At 65.2% G+C, this 14,419-nt stretch overlaps 1 protein-coding gene across 2 annotated transcripts; it reads right to left on the bottom strand.

The window, feature by feature from the left end:
- Window positions 1-319: 319 nt before the first annotated feature.
- Window positions 320-14,037, bottom strand: PCSK7 (proprotein convertase subtilisin/kexin type 7). Of its 2 annotated transcripts, XM_040084980.2 has the most exons (16): window positions 14,021-14,037; window positions 12,690-13,169; window positions 12,200-12,334; window positions 11,632-11,797; window positions 10,612-10,702; window positions 10,028-10,082; window positions 8,886-9,024; window positions 8,259-8,359; window positions 5,370-5,537; window positions 4,241-4,348; window positions 3,231-3,333; window positions 2,414-2,570; window positions 2,211-2,305; window positions 2,002-2,095; window positions 1,655-1,772; window positions 320-1,501 (listed from the first exon to the last, which is right to left on the bottom strand). In XM_040084980.2, the coding sequence occupies exons 2-16, from the start codon at window positions 13,155-13,157 to the stop codon at window positions 1,097-1,099; spliced, it is 2,403 nt and encodes an 800-aa protein (XP_039940914.1). In that variant the 5' UTR covers window positions 13,158-13,169; window positions 14,021-14,037; the 3' UTR covers window positions 320-1,096. The 2 variants fall into 2 exon arrangements, with proteins under 2 accessions (XP_039940914.1, XP_058279385.1); XM_058423402.1 differs by lacking the exons at window positions 320-1,501; window positions 1,655-1,772; window positions 14,021-14,037 and having other exon boundaries at window positions 1,998-2,095; window positions 12,690-13,816.
- Between the last annotated feature and the right edge of the window lie 382 nt (window positions 14,038-14,419).

Here is a 14,419-nt window from a genome sequence, read left to right as displayed (position 1 = left end):
GTCCTTCCCCCTAAAAGGCTAAAGCTGCTCCTTCTGCCACCTCCAGACCTGGGAAAAGCAAAGCTGGAGCTTGGATTTTCCGTGCTCAGTTTGGAAAACTCTGCCCTCTCCCTCACCCCCAAACCGTGACACCCACTTTTGTCCTTGCTCTGGCCCAGCCCTTGCCTCCCCCCTTTTATCCCAGGGCACAGCCCCACAGATGCAGCGCCCCAGCACTGGTCCCCCCCGGCCCCGGGGCTGGCAGGTGCTGTGTGACACATTTCTTCCACGCTGAGGAAGCTTTGGGAGGGCAGAAGGGCGATGGATGGGGGAAGAGGAGGGTTTTTCAGGCTTTATTTGGAAAGCTACACAAAAGGGCTTTGCTGATTAAAAAACAAACCCCAGCTTTAAAAAAATAAACCACCGAACCCAAAGACATGTGAACAAGCCAACCCTGCTCAGAGGAGCCACTGCCAGAGCAACTCAACCTCCCCTCCCCAGCCCAAACCAGGCCTGCCTGCTACCAGAGTGACACAGCGACAGCCCCATCCTGCCCCAAACTGGCTGGTTCCTGCCTCCCCCACCCCACAGCCGCTCTGTGCCCACAGCAGAGGAGGAATCAGCAGGATGGGGCGCTGGTTGGAGATGAGTGAAATAACTCCCTGCCTCTAAACCGGGAGAACTGGCGGGTAGGGGCCGGGAAAATGCCGGTGCTGCGGGGTCCCTGCCTGCACAGGCGGCTGCCTGGGCCTTGCCTGGTTTCCCAGGCTCGCTCTGCAGAGATCAGGGATGAACACGTCTCGGCCCTGCTGCAGGGGCAGGGGGGGCTCGGTGCGGAGCTGCCCGGCTCCGTGGGAACGGCGCTCCACGCACAACGGGGAGCCCTGAGCGTCCGGCGGGGCGGGCTCCGTCAGGAAAGGGTTTAAGGCTTGCTTTGTTTTCCAGGAGGAGGGAAGGGAAGGGAAGGGGAGCTCCCTTTCCAGTACCAGCACTCTCTCCTCGTCTGCGAGCCCCTTCCTCCCACAGGACACAGTGGCAATGGTCCGTAGAGGCTCGGCAATGAGTCTGCGCTGCCCCAGGCCAGGAAGGTCGTACCAAGGGAGGGCCCCAGCCCCAGTCAGCAGGGCTGGTGCTCCCTGTGCTCCCCGAGGAGTTCAGCCGATGCCTCCCGGCCCAGGAACCCCGTTCCAGTGGGGGCTGCCTCCTGGAAGCTCACGGCTCTGCCGTTGCTGGAAAGTTTGGGGTGGGTGGAGGTCCAGGACCCCCCGTCCCCATCCCGGGCAGACTCCAGGTGCTCACACTCCATCTCGGCCTCCTCCACGTCCTTCTCCTGGTACAGCGGCACCGATTCCATCTCCAGGCCGCTCTCCAGGGCCCGGTGCTTCCCGGCCTGCCGGTACCACCTGCAGCTGGGGGAGCTGGAGCAGGCCAGGTCCAGCCCCGCCTCGTTCCTCGTCAGGCAAACCTCCAGCATGTAGTAGAAAGTCCAGAACACGGCGAAGCATCCCAAGAGCAGGAGGGTCTGCAGAGGGAAACCCCTTGAAAAGCACAGCTCTCAACCCCCCCAGGGGCCCTGCCCACTGCCCAGCAGAGAGGGCACAGAGAACTGAGCAGGGTCCTGCCCTTCCAGCTCATGCTGGGGCACGCAGGGTCCCCAGCCTGCAGCCAAGCTCACCTTGAGGGTGTTGGCTGTGATGGTGTAACGCTGCTCCTCGGGGATGTCCAGCCCTGGGGGACAGGGCAGGGAGAAGTCACCGCTCAGGTACTGCCCGCTCATGGCCTCCTCCAGCAGCCTGGGGACAGACACACCCCGTGAGGGAGGCTCCAAAATGCCCACAGAGGGTCTGGAGTGTCTCCTTCAGCACACGGAGCTGTCCTGCAGCCCATGGCTGCCCTGTGAGGTGTGAGGGCAGCCCCGGCCCCACCTGGCAGCAGCAGGGCCCCAACCCACTGCTCAGGCAGGGACAAACCCCTCAGCCTCCCTCTCGTGGCTCCCACCAAGCTGGGGACGCGCTGTCCTACCTCTGCCGTTCCTTCATCTCCGCTGGGGACCAGGAGGAGCCGTACAGGGTCAGCTGCCACTGCTTCAAGGTGCCAGGCCTCAGGCTCTCGTCTCCTGGGGAGGAAGCAGGTTGGTCCAGCAGGGAACCCTCTGAGCGACCGGGTGAGGAGCTGGCAGCTCCCCGGGGCACGGCTGCCACTGCTGAGGGCCCCTGCAAGGCGGGACTCACCGATGTCCCTGACGAGCAGCCTGTACGTGCCCTGCGCCTCCTCGCCCCAGCAGCGCACCGTGGAGAAGGTCCAGTCGGAGAAACCGTTGGGGTCCCTGCCAGGGGGAGAGGGGAAACGACCCATGAGAGGTCACAGGGCCTGAGGCACCGGGCCGGACGTGGCCCCAGCGTCCTGCCCTCCACGCTGTCCCCCGGGCGCTCACGAGTCCATGCTGCGGGTGGTCCCGATCAGGGACATCATCCCGCTGGGGCAGAAGAGCCGGATCTCCAGGTTGCCGCGGCGAGGGTGGGTTATGGTGACGGTGACTGCCACGTGCTCCAGGGTCCTCATGCCAGACAGCTCCAGGTCGGCAGGGGTGACTGGGAAAGGGAAAGGGGGGTTGCTCGAGGCTGGTTGGTGAAAGTTTTGGGATGGAGTCCCCGCTCCCAGCCAGCCCCACGCGGGGCTGTGGTGCCACTTAACAGGATGCACACGCTGTCTCTGCCTCTTCCCAACCACCCCGGGTGGGACTGGGAGCACGAGCCAGGTGTCCAGGCTGGCCCGTCCCATCTCCAGCTGCTCCCAGCCCCGGAGCTGCCCAGCACAGCCCCTCTGCAGCCTGGGTGGGTGGGCGCTCCCAGCCCCGCCAAGGGGGGCACATGCAGGACACGCAGGGCACAGAGCCAGCAGTGTCCCCTGCCAGGGCCGGGCTCTCCTCCCCGCTGGTAGCAGCGCTGCTGTTCCGGACAGGCCCGGCCAAGTCGGGAGCTGCAGCTTTACCTAAAATGGTCAAAGCCAGCGGAGCTCCTCTGGCCGCGGCCCAGCCCAGCCCTGCTCCTGAGCCCGCTCTGGCTCCCCAAACACATCGGGATGGGATTGTGGGGAGGGGATGGGCAGCGGAAAGAGCCCGGGCAGCCCAGCACTTAACCCCTTGCTGGCCCCCTGCAGCCCAGGGCTGCCCCTGCCCTGCCGTGCCGCACGCCGGGCAGGGCTGGCTCTGCTCTCCGTGGCTCTGCTCTCCGTGCCACAGCTGCTCTTACCATTCCAGGCCACCTGCAGCTCCCGCGGGAGACACGGGATGCTCCTGCCCTCCTTCAGCACGGGGCTCACGTAGGAGGCCAGGTACGGCACGGACTCCCAGATCTGCCAGGGGAAGGACAGAGGGTCCAGCACGGATCACACCCTCCCTGCACATCCGTCCCTCCGTCTCCCACAGCTCTCACAAGCTGCTCCTGTGCTGGAGGTGCGCTCAGCACAAGGGGCCTCTCCCGGTGATGCTCTGGGACACACACACAGGCTGCTGCGACACCCCGAGGATGGGAGCAGGGCACACATGCCCAGCAAAGGAGGGAAAGTCACTGCCTGGGAGCCGGGAGGGCTGATCAAGGTTTGGGAGTCCCCAGCTCTGGGTTTGTCACGGTGGCTTTGAGTGGTGCCTTGAGGCTGTTCCACTCCAACCCCTGGTACCGTGGGACAGGGAACAGCAGAACCCCAGTGCCTGCAGGAGGAGGGAGAAGCCCGGAAGCCCCTGTGCCCCCGGGGGCACGGCTGGCAGCGGCAGTGACCCGGCACAGCTGCTCTGAGCTCTGCACACGGGCTGGGACCAAGTGCCAAAGGGACGGGCCCTGGGCTCCGTGTGACCAGAGGAGGAAGAGATGGGGACACTGCCTCCTGCCGTGACCACAGCGCTTCCCCGGAGCTGCCAGCTGAGAGCAGCCCGCTCCTCGGGGCAGGACGCCCTCCCTGCAGCCACTGCGGAGGGAGGAAGGTGCCGGGGCTGCTGGCGAAGCCCCCGTCGCCCTGAGTCAGGGCCCTCGCCATGGCTATATATAGTGCTGGAGAGCAGCAGCTCGGGGCAGCTTCCAGGCACTGCTGGGAGCCTCATGACCTCATACCAAAAGCAGCCTGAGAGCCAGGGCCAGCAGGATGGTGGCCAAAGTGCCGGCCCGGAACGGCAGCGGTGTCCCCGCACCGGGACAGGAGCTGTCCCTGGCACAGGGCTGGGCGGCTCTGCCTGCCCACAGGGCAGGTGTGGGAGGGCAGGAATTACCTTGGCAGCGTTCACCAGCCTCCAGGCGTTGAGCAGGCCGAAGCCATGCTGGTGGCTGTGGCTGAAGCCCGCCTGGTTCGTGTCCCACTTGGCGTGACGGTCCTCGTACTGCAAAGACACACAGGGCGCCCTGCTGACCTGGGGGACACCAGCAGCCTGAAACCCCCAGGCCTGAAGGGAGACACATCCCACGGTGCTGGGGAACCAAACCCACGTGGCCTTATTAGAAAGGGACAGGTTGACCTTTGTTCGAAACAAATCCCAGGACCAAGTGGCCTCCCAGCTCCTCAGAAAGGAAATGGAGCAGCACGAAAGGGCACAAATGCCTGTGCTCTGAAACATCCCAGCTGCTCCCTGCTGCCCAAACCACTGCCTGTGGCATGGCAGGAGCCTTGGAGAGAAGCTGGGGCAGGACGGATCTGGGTCCCATCACTTTGTGGGCTGTACTGCTCTGGCAACGCTGGCTTGGAAGTTATGGAAAACACTGTCCCATGCCAAAGAGAGCACAGCATCAGCTGGACACAGCCTCCCGCTCCCCAGAGGGGTGTGGAAGGAGCCCCATGCCTCCAGTCAGTTCCCACTCCTGCTCTGGGTGAAGGGAAGGGCTGTGTTTGCTGCCCAGCTCTCTGTCGTGCCTGTTTCCAGGAGCCCAGCTCTCTGGAGAGCCCAGGAAAGGCCAGGGCAGAGCTGGAACCTGCTGAGCCCTGGAACCTGCTGGGCCCTGGAACCCACTGAGCCCCTGGAACCCGCTGAGCCCTGGAACCTGCTGGGCCCTGGAACCCACTGAGCCCCTGGAACCCGCTGAGCCCTGGAACCTGCTGGGCCCTGGAACCCACTGAGCCCCTGGAACCCGCTGAGCCCTGGAACCTGCTGGGCCCCTGGAACCCACTGAGCCCCTGGAAGAACCCTGCATTGGCAGATGGAGGCAATTCCTGAGGCAAATAACCCATTTATTACGATGACAGGGGAAGATGCCTCAGCCACATTCCTGGAGGGAACACGGGGCGAGGGGAAAACGCAATCCCCGTGCTGGGAGCCAGAGGAGGGAGAGATTTACGGGGGGGGGCAGCAGACACAAACGAGGACGTGCACGGCAGGGAGGGAGGGAGCAGGGGGGCCAGCCCCTCACCTTGGTGGCAGTGAAGACGATGACGTGCTGCACGTCCCGCCAGGTGAGGCACGGCCGCACCTGCAGCATCAGCGCGATCATCCCCGCGGCCAGCGGGGCGGCGGCCGACGTCCCCGTGTGACCCTCCGTGCAGCCCGTGCCCCTCTGCAAGTCCCAGTCTGTTGTCACCTGCCGAGGAACGGGGACAGGCCTCTGTCAGGCCGCTGTGCTGTGCTGGGGTGGGGTGGGGTGGCCGGACAGGTCCTGGCCCCGAGCTGTGCCCCAGCCTGTGACACAACTGTCCCTGCTCACAGAAGGGTCCCTGGGAACAGCCTCACTGCAGGGACAGTGATTCCAGCTGGGAAACGATCCATGGAGACAGTTCCCTTGGGAGAGCGAGAGAGAAACTAGCCCTGACCAAGGAACTTTGTGGGAAACTCCTGGCAGATACACTCTGGGCTCTTCCTCACCTTCGCTGCCGACCTCAGTGTCACAACCAGAGTGCAGGGACTGTGCAGAGCACACAGAGCCTCTGAAGAGGCATCAGGAGGCTCCCAAATGATGCCACCTCACTGCAAAGCAAGTGCATCCATCTGCTTCTGCTCCCCATGGGGAGGAAGCCCAAAATCTGAAGGGTTTCTCCTGTTTTTGCTTGACTCCATCCCATTTTTCCAGCTGAGAGTGGCTCCAGCTCACGCTGGGACACTGAGTGTCCCACACAGAGCAACCCGAGAGCACAAACTTTCAGTAGGAAGCACAGCCAGTGCCAGAAGCCATATTAAATTCTTCCCATTAAGGAAACCACACGAAGTTTATGGTCTGGTAAAATTAAAAAAAAAAAAAAAATAAAATAGCTGGAGCAGATGGCTGCAGGGAAGTTAACTCTGGCACCACTGCAGGGAGCTCCAGGGTGTCCAGGAGCAGACTGTGCTCCTGGAAAAGGCTGTGTGGGGTTTAGCAAGGCTGAGGGAGCCGCTGTGGTACAGGCTGTTCCCAGGCTAGGTGTGCATCTCGCCCTGGCTGCCCCATGGAGTGCCAGCTCCCATTAGTGCCCCACACAGCCAGTGCTTAAAGTCAACACCCAGCTGTGACCTTCACACCGCGCTGGGGAAGCCAGACCAACCCAGGAGCCTGTAGCTCCTGATGGAGCGCAGCACAGCCCTGGCTGGCTCCCTTTTTTCCCAGTGTCAGTCTTTCCAAACCAGCCTGGGACAAGTGCAGGCATTTCTGAAAGCAAAGATCAGCCCCGCTCTGGGTTTTACTCTCCCTGTGGCAGATTGTGCACAGATCCCTGCCTGGCTCTGGGCTGCAGGAGGAGCTCGCTGAGGCCCAGCCAGGCGGTGCCTGCGGATCCCGGGCTCGCCCTGCTCCCCCGGTTCACCCAGCTCCTGGGGAAGCCTGTTTGACAAGCCTGCATTCAGCTGCCCCGTGGCAGGAGAGCGCTTCTGGGAAGTGCCTGTGCTGCTGGGAGATCCTCCAAACACGGACAGCCCCACGCCAAAAATCAGGAGCCGGTGATGTTTCCCCCAGGCTGCCCTGGGGTGGGTGGGCTCTGCAGTCCCTGCTGGCCCCACAGGACAAGAAGGGGTCACAACACTGGGGTGGGGGCAGCCTGGCACCACGGGAGGGACAGGCTGGGCCGGGCCTGCGTGGGGAAAACAGCCCAGGCCGCTTGGCTGGGGCAGAAAGGACGCGTTGTTGACAAGAAGTCGTTTTTTGGCAAAAGAAGGGAAAAGCTGATAAAAATATTCTTAAAAATCCGGCTGGGAGAGGCCAGAACAGAGGAGGAGCTGGGGCCAAGTGGTTTAAAAAGCCCGATGCTCTCCCTGCCCTCTGTGCTCCAGCATCCCTTGGGGGCAGAGCGAGGCGGGGTGGATGGGCAGGAGCGAGGGGAGCTGGGCAGGAGCGAGGGGAGCTGGGCAGGAGTGAGGGGAGCTGGGCAGGAATGAGGGGAGCTGGGCAGGAGCAAGGGGAGCTGGCAGGAGTGAGGGGAGCTGGCAGGAGTGAGGGGAGCTGGGCAGGAGTGAGGGGAGCTGGGCAGGAGCGAGGGGAGCTGGGCAGGAATGAGGGGAGCTGGGCAGGAGCAAGGGGAGCTGGCAGGAGTGAGGGGAGCTGGCAGGAGTGAGGGGAGCTGGGCAGGAGTGAGGGGAGCTGGGCAGGAGCGAGGGGAGCTGGCAGGAGCGAGGGGAGCTGGCAGGAGCGAGGGGAGCTGGGCAGGAGTGAGGGGAGCTGGGCAGGAATGAGGGGAGCTGGGCAGGAATGAGGGGAGCTGGGCAGGAGCGAGGGGAGCTGGGCAGGAGTGAGGGGAGCTGGGCAGGAGTGAGGGGAGCTGGGCAGGAGCGAGGGGAGCTGGGCAGGAGTGAGGGGAGCTGGGCAGGAATGAGGGGAGCTGGGCAGGAGTGAGGGGAGCTGGGCAGGAATGAGGGGAGCTGGGCAGGAGTGAGGGGAGCTGGGCAGGAACGAGGGGAGCTGGGCAGGAGCGAGGGGAGCTGGGCAGGAGCGAGGGGAGCTGGGCAGGAATGAGGGGAGCTGGGCAGGAGTGAGGGGAGCTGGGCAGGAGCGAGGGGAGCTGGGCAGGAGCGAGGGGAGCTGGGCAGGAGTGAGGGGAGCTGGGCAGGAGTGAGGGGACCTGGGCAGGAGCAAGGGGAGCTGGCAGGAGTGAGGGGAGCTGGCAGGAGTGAGGGGAGCTGGCAGGAGTGAGGGGAGCTGGGCAGGAGCGAGGGGAGCTGGCTGTGGCAGGCCCCACAGCGCTGACAAACAGGATCCTCCCTCTGCTTGTGCAGGGCCTGGATAAAGGCACATCCGTGCCCCGGCTCGCAGAGGAGCTGCGGGGCAATGGGAGGGGACAGAGCGATGTCCTGGCTGTCCCCGGGGTGGCCAGGAGGGGACAGGGCACACACAGGTACTCACGATGCTCCTCATCATCTTGTCCCCGCCGCTGAAGGTCACGGCCAGCATGGAGGCACATTCCTCGGCGTAGAAGGGCATGGAGCCCGTCTCATCCACAGCTCCTGGGAAACGGGAAAGGCAGCGACTGCGTGAAACCTCAACTGCTGGACAAGGTGCTGATCCCCTAAGAGCCTCTCCTGCCAGATGTGCTCTTCCAGGGCCTGGGAAATCAGAACCAAGCCTGGATTTTCCCCAGCTGGAAGATTACAGTAAATAATCCCTCACTGTGCTCAGTATCACACAGATCTTCTGCCCTTCACGCAGCCTCTGGAGAACGTGGATTACACATTTCTCCTCCAACACAAGTGATGGGAATGCTGCATTGCAGGTCATTCCCTGAACACGGCAGTGTCTGTCACAGCTCCTAGGGAGGCCTGGAATTTCTCTGGGCAGGAATTTCTCTGGCCTCCTCTTGCTCTGTAGGTCAGAAGCAAACTGCAGGCTTGGGGGCTGAAGCCCAGCACACCCCAGACACTTTCCCACGCATTCCCACCAGCCAGCCAGCTCCCAGCCGGGCAGGATCTGTGCTTTTGGGATGAGCTCACTGCTCCAGGCTGGGAAGGGAGGAGACAGAAGAGCCAGGCTCACCTATCGTGACAGTGTAGATGGAGTTGGCGTATCCATCGTAGTTGCAGTTGTCACTGTGCTGGCCCCCGTTGCCGCTGGCCACCACGAAGATGCTCCCGAAGCCCCGGCGACCCGCGATCACCCCGTGCTGCAGGGCAGCCTGCGGAGGGGCACAGGGCAGGGGGGCTCTGGCCCCAGCGGCTCCTGCCAGCAGCCAGCCCAGCACCTGTGACCAGGGCTGCCCACCCCGCGCCAGCGCCCCGTGAGTGCCCGGCCCCACAGACACGGGGCTTTGCCACACCACGGGCCCCAGCCGGGAGCACGTTTCAGCCCAGGAGCCATTCCCACCCAGGGAAATGACACGAGGGATGAGCGAGAACACAGCCCTGCTGGAAAGTGACTGCCCTGCTCTCCCTCCCCCTGGCAGATGAAGGTACATCCTGCCCTCCTGACTCTGCCCGGGCTCTGTGTCCCAGAGCTTGTTCCAGCTGTCTCTGCAGGCAGGAAGGGAATAAATGAACTTGCAGAACTGGAAACCATTTGTTATGGTGAAGGAGCAGCTCGGCTGTCAGCGCTGCCCCGAGGAGCGCAGGAACTGCTGAGTTGTGGTTGGAAAAGCACAGCAGAAGAGCGCTGGAGCAGAACCACACCCCTCTGCTGGTTCGGGGGCCCCTCGGTGACCCCCTGCTGCAGCACAGGCAGGCTGGGTGAGCTTTGCAGCAGTTCTGCAGCACAGGAGCTCCGAGAAAACCTTAGTGGCCTGGGAAGGAGCAGCCTCAGCTCCGACTCTTCCTCCCACTGCAATCCCACCCCCCCTTATTTACTCCCGGCATCCAAAGGCGCCATCCCTGCCTCGAGAACCACCCTGGGCACAGGGGGAAGCTCGGCCTCCTGAGCAGAGCATCCTGCGGGCTGCACGAGCTGTCAGCGCAACCCCACAGCTTGTGCAAGAGCCTCTCCCTGCTGGAACCAGCCTCTCCTTGGACAGCTCATCCTGCCCTGCCCCAACGCTGCCCGCCCGCCGCAGCGCCGCCTCTCCCAACCGCACGGCGACAGCGAAACCTCCGCCGGCACCCAGGGACGCAAACAGACGTGCAGGGCGTCACAGCGACGTCCCCACGAGCCACGGAGGCTCCCCCGGGGCTGCTGGGGCTGGGTTTTACCTTTCCCAGTTGATGGGGGCCATCCACAGTCTTCCCATCGTCATCGGGACCCCAGCTGCGAAGAGAGACACCGTGAGGTGACAGCCCCAGCAGTCACCGGCGCCTCTTCCTGCCACCACAGCCAGCTCCCAGCAGCCTCCAGCTGCTCCCAGCGCCACGACTGCGATTGCGGAGCGCTGCACTTTCCCACCCATCAGGACGGCCCCTCGCTGCTGGGACATCGCTGTCGTGTTTGCACTGTGCCCCTGGGTCAGATTCCAGTGGACAAAACGTTTGATTTTTATTTAACAGGCGGCTTCTCACGCATTCCAGTGCCCGTCACACGGCTCGGCCGGGGCTGCCTGACCACAGCGGGGAGCACAGTGTCCCCTCCAGCACAGCCAGCCCAGGGGACGTGCTGCAGCAGCACACAGAGGGGGATCCCACAGCTGGAGGTGCTGCGCAGAGCCTGGGACAGGTCTCCAGGAGCAGGATTTTGGTGCCTCGGGGCTAAGTGCTGCCACAGGAGGATGGGGTGTGGTGTGAGCACTCAGCCACAAGCTTGACCCCGTCCCCAGGCAGAGCAGGGTCCCCTGAGGGCTCACCTGCAGCTGTAGATGTCATTGATCTGATAGTGCTTGTTGAAGGCGATGGCCTCCATGCTGTCCGTGAGGGGCCCGTCCAGCACTCGGATGCCTGCGGGACAGAGGACAGGGAACGTGGCTAACGTGGGTCACGTGAACTGTGTCAGCTGCAAACAAACTCCTGGCCCAAAGCTGCTGCCCTGCCGTGCTCACCCTGCCCTGCCCGGCTCTGGAGGCCTGAGACCTGAGGCAGCGCCAGGTCCCGCCTGGATCTGGGGCAAACCCTCCTGTTCCCTGAGCATGAGCTCATCCCTGCTCCTGCCAGCCAGGAGCCTCTGCCTGCTGTGCCCTGGGCAAGCCCTGACTGCCCCTGGCAGCCCGGGGACCGTGGTGAGACCAGGTGTGGGCAGAATCGTGTCCCAGCAGTGCTGTCCCCTGCCCTGCCAGGGACACATCCTGCAGGGCACAGAGCCCTCGCCTCCCTCTGCGGAGCAGCTCCGGAGCTCTGGAGACAGCTGAGGCATGGCACACACCCCTGACCTTGCAGGGGAGGGACAGGGCACCGACCCTTCGTCCCTGTCCATCCCACAAGGCACAGCTGGGACCAGGGGCCAGGGCAGTGAGAGCAAATGGCCAAGATTTGCTGCCCCAGCGCTTCCAGACGCAGCCTGGGCACGTCGTGGCACAACTGCCTGGCTCAGCCAGCACGGCACAGCTGCTCCGCCAAAAGCTGGGCAGCCAGGGAGGCTGGGAACACTCTGGAAAAGCTGCCGGGAGCCAGCTCCTCTGGAGAGGAGCTCAGGCAGGAGCCAGGCCCTCCCTGCAACAGCCCAACCAGCCCGAGCACGGCAGCGCTGAGTCAGAGCCACCCCAGGACATGGAGCTGTGTCCCACCCCGGGGATCTGGAGCTGTGTCCCACCCTGGGGATCCCGAGGCCAGGCACTGGAGCCGTGTCCCATCCCAGGGATCCCGAGGCCAGGCACTGGAGCCGTGTCCCACCCCGGGGATCCCGAGGCCAGGCTGGCACTGCCCGCACGTACCGGCGATGCGGCTCCCGTAGGCGACTCCCACGGTGCAGAAGCTGTTGTTCGGCACGGCCGCGATCTCCCCGGCGCAGCGGGTGCCGTGGTGGTTCCCGTTCTCCTCGTCGGGGTGGGGCATAGGGTCAGGGTCGTTGGAGTTCAAGTCATAGCTGCCTTCTGGGCTCTGGGAACAGACCCGCAGTCAGGGCTGGGGCTCTGCTCTCCTCAGTTTGGGAAAAGCAGGAGTTAAGAGAATGCAACACGGGCTGAAACACAGGCTGGAAGTCACGGGAACTCGGAGGCTGCTTCCTCACAGGCTGCAGCTCAACACTGCTATCTGCTGCTGTGAGGAAGGGACCAACCAAGGCACCTCCAGGCGCTGCTGCGGGCGAGAGGGACGCCGGCTGCCTCCCACGGGCTGCACGAAGGCAGGTAACCCCGAAACCCGGGTGCAAAATCTCCCAGGAAAGGTTTCCTGCCGGCACTTTCCATCCTGGCTGAGCCCAAGGTGATGGCGCAGGTTGGACTCTGAGCTCTCGCACGCTCCTGTCACACTGCCCGGCCTCCAGCCTGCGCAGGCACTCACGTAGTTGGGCTGGATGTCCTTGATGGTGTGCTCCACGCCGTCGTCCACCACCACCACCGTCACCCCGCGGCCCGTCACGTTCCGCTCCCACACGCCCGTGACGTTGATGTCCTTCCCGGGGCTCTTGCGGTTGTTCTAAGCACCAGAAAGGACAGCGAGGGGAGAGGGTGAGCGCTGAGGGGCCACAGGACAGTCGGGGGGGATCGTTTGAGGCTGACAGCGAGCAGCAGCTGCTCGAGCCACGACGTGGAGGGCACGGTGTGCTCCAGCCAAACCCCTCTGCCCACCCCAGTGCCACCAGTGCACATCCAGCTGCAGGAGCTGCTTCCTCCCGTTATCACGGCGAGCACGTGGCAGGCAGGGCGAGCTCTCAGCGAGCTCCCTCCTCACCGGAGAGCAGAAAGAGGCTGCTGTCCCGCAGGACAGCTCGCCCGTGGCCACACAGCCAGCCTGAGCCCGTGAGCACAGCAGGAGCCGGAAAAGCACTCACCAGATGCCACTGCTGGGGGTATTTGGGATCGTTAAAGTGCAGGCTGCGCTTGGAGCGCTTCAGGAGCTTCTGTTCCGAGTGCCACCGCACGCTGTCGTGCTGTGCAAACAAAGTGTCCACCGACCTCCTTATTGCTTCGTGTTCGGCGGCCGCGCGCCCATCGGGCTGGTAGGCGAAGAGGTAATGGCCCTTGAGCTCGCCCACACGGCCCATGTTCACCAGCCCTGCAGTCCGGGCCAGCTCCTCTGCCCGCTGCTCCAGCTCCTCCTCGGGCGCATCCAAGCTGACCGCCCACGTCAGCTCCCCGTGGCGGCTCTCAGTGTCCGGAGCGCGCTGCCCGCCGCAGGCCGGCCCGGCCGGCGAGGCCAGGGGGATCCAGGCAGCGCTGAGCCAAAGGCACGTGTGGATGCAGAGCGTGGCCTCCATCCCCGCGCTCCATAGCGGCGCTCCCCGCCTCCAGTGCGGCATCAGACAGGCGGGCTGCAAGGGCACACGTGAAACCGGTGAGAACTCCTCCCGACCGGGGACGCGACGGCCAGGAGCCCATCTGAAGGTCCCGCAGAGCCCCACGGGGCTTGCCACCAAGCCGCCGCACGGCAGATGCCCGTCCCGGGAAAGCCCAGCCGAGGCGGCTCCTTCCCAGCTGGAGGCACACCCAGGCTGGGCAAGGATCGATCCCAACCCTGCCCTGCCTGCTGGGTGGCAGCCCCGGGCCAGGAAACACCGCGCTGGGCTGGCACGAGAAGCCACTTCCCCCTCTCGCCTCTGATAAGGAACCGATAAGAAACTCCTGATGCGCTGTTCCCCGGAACAACCAGCACGGGCAGCGCCACGCTCCGCGGGCAGCCGAGAGCCGGTTCCTCTTCTGCAGGAGCCCCACCGAACTCGTTCCTCACCTGCCCCACGGCCGGAGGAACCCGCTTTTCCCTGGCACGGGCGGAAATCACCGCCGATCCCCGGCTCAACCCGCGTTCCGTAAGCCACGGCAGCGCGGAGCGGGGAAAACACCTCCCGAGACGCCGCTCCCTCGGACGTGCCCGGAGCTCCACACCCGCCCCGGCCCTTTTCCTCCCTCGATCCGGTCCGTTCCCCTCTCACACAACTCATCGGCCGCGGCCGCTGCCGGACACCCAGCTCCGGGTTTCTCTCCCCAAAACTCGGGCTTCTGAGCGCCCCTCGACGCGCCCCGGGAGCGGCACCGCGCGGCGCGCCGGGGACGCCGCGGAGGTCAGGGCGGGCAGAGCACCGCGGCTCCCCTCCGCCGCCCCCGCGGGTGCTCCCCGGCCCGCCGCGCATCCCGCCGCCCGCCGGTGCCGCCCCGCAGCGCTCACCGGGCGTGAGCCGCCGCCGCCGCCGGAACCCCGGTGCCGCTGACAGCGGCGTCACATCCGCCGGGGCGCGGGGCGGAAGGGGCGGCGCGGCGGGGGCGCGGGTCGTGCGCTCCGCCCGGTGCCGCTCGGTGCCCCCCGGTGCCCCCCCCCGGTGCCGCTCCGCCGGCCCGGCCCGGCCCCGCAGCCGCCCCCATGGCGCTGGAACAGGCGCAGGTCGATGGCCCCGACCCGCCGCGCCTCTGCGAGCCCGGCCCCGCCGCGCCGCCCGGCAGGTGAGGGGGGGCCCGGCGGGGCGGCAGCGGCACCGGGATGGAGCGGGGATGGGGCGGGGATGGAGGGGGATGGAGCGGGGATGGAGCGGGGATGGAGGGGGATGGAGCGGGAATGGAGCCGGGATGG

Source organism: Hirundo rustica, chromosome 23 (genome assembly GCF_015227805.2).
Source record: "Hirundo rustica isolate bHirRus1 chromosome 23, bHirRus1.pri.v3, whole genome shotgun sequence".
In the NCBI taxonomy this organism is placed as follows: Eukaryota; Metazoa; Chordata; class Aves; order Passeriformes; family Hirundinidae; genus Hirundo; species Hirundo rustica.
The sequence above is the reverse complement of the archived record's forward strand: the minus strand, read 5'-3'. Positions and strand labels throughout refer to the sequence as shown.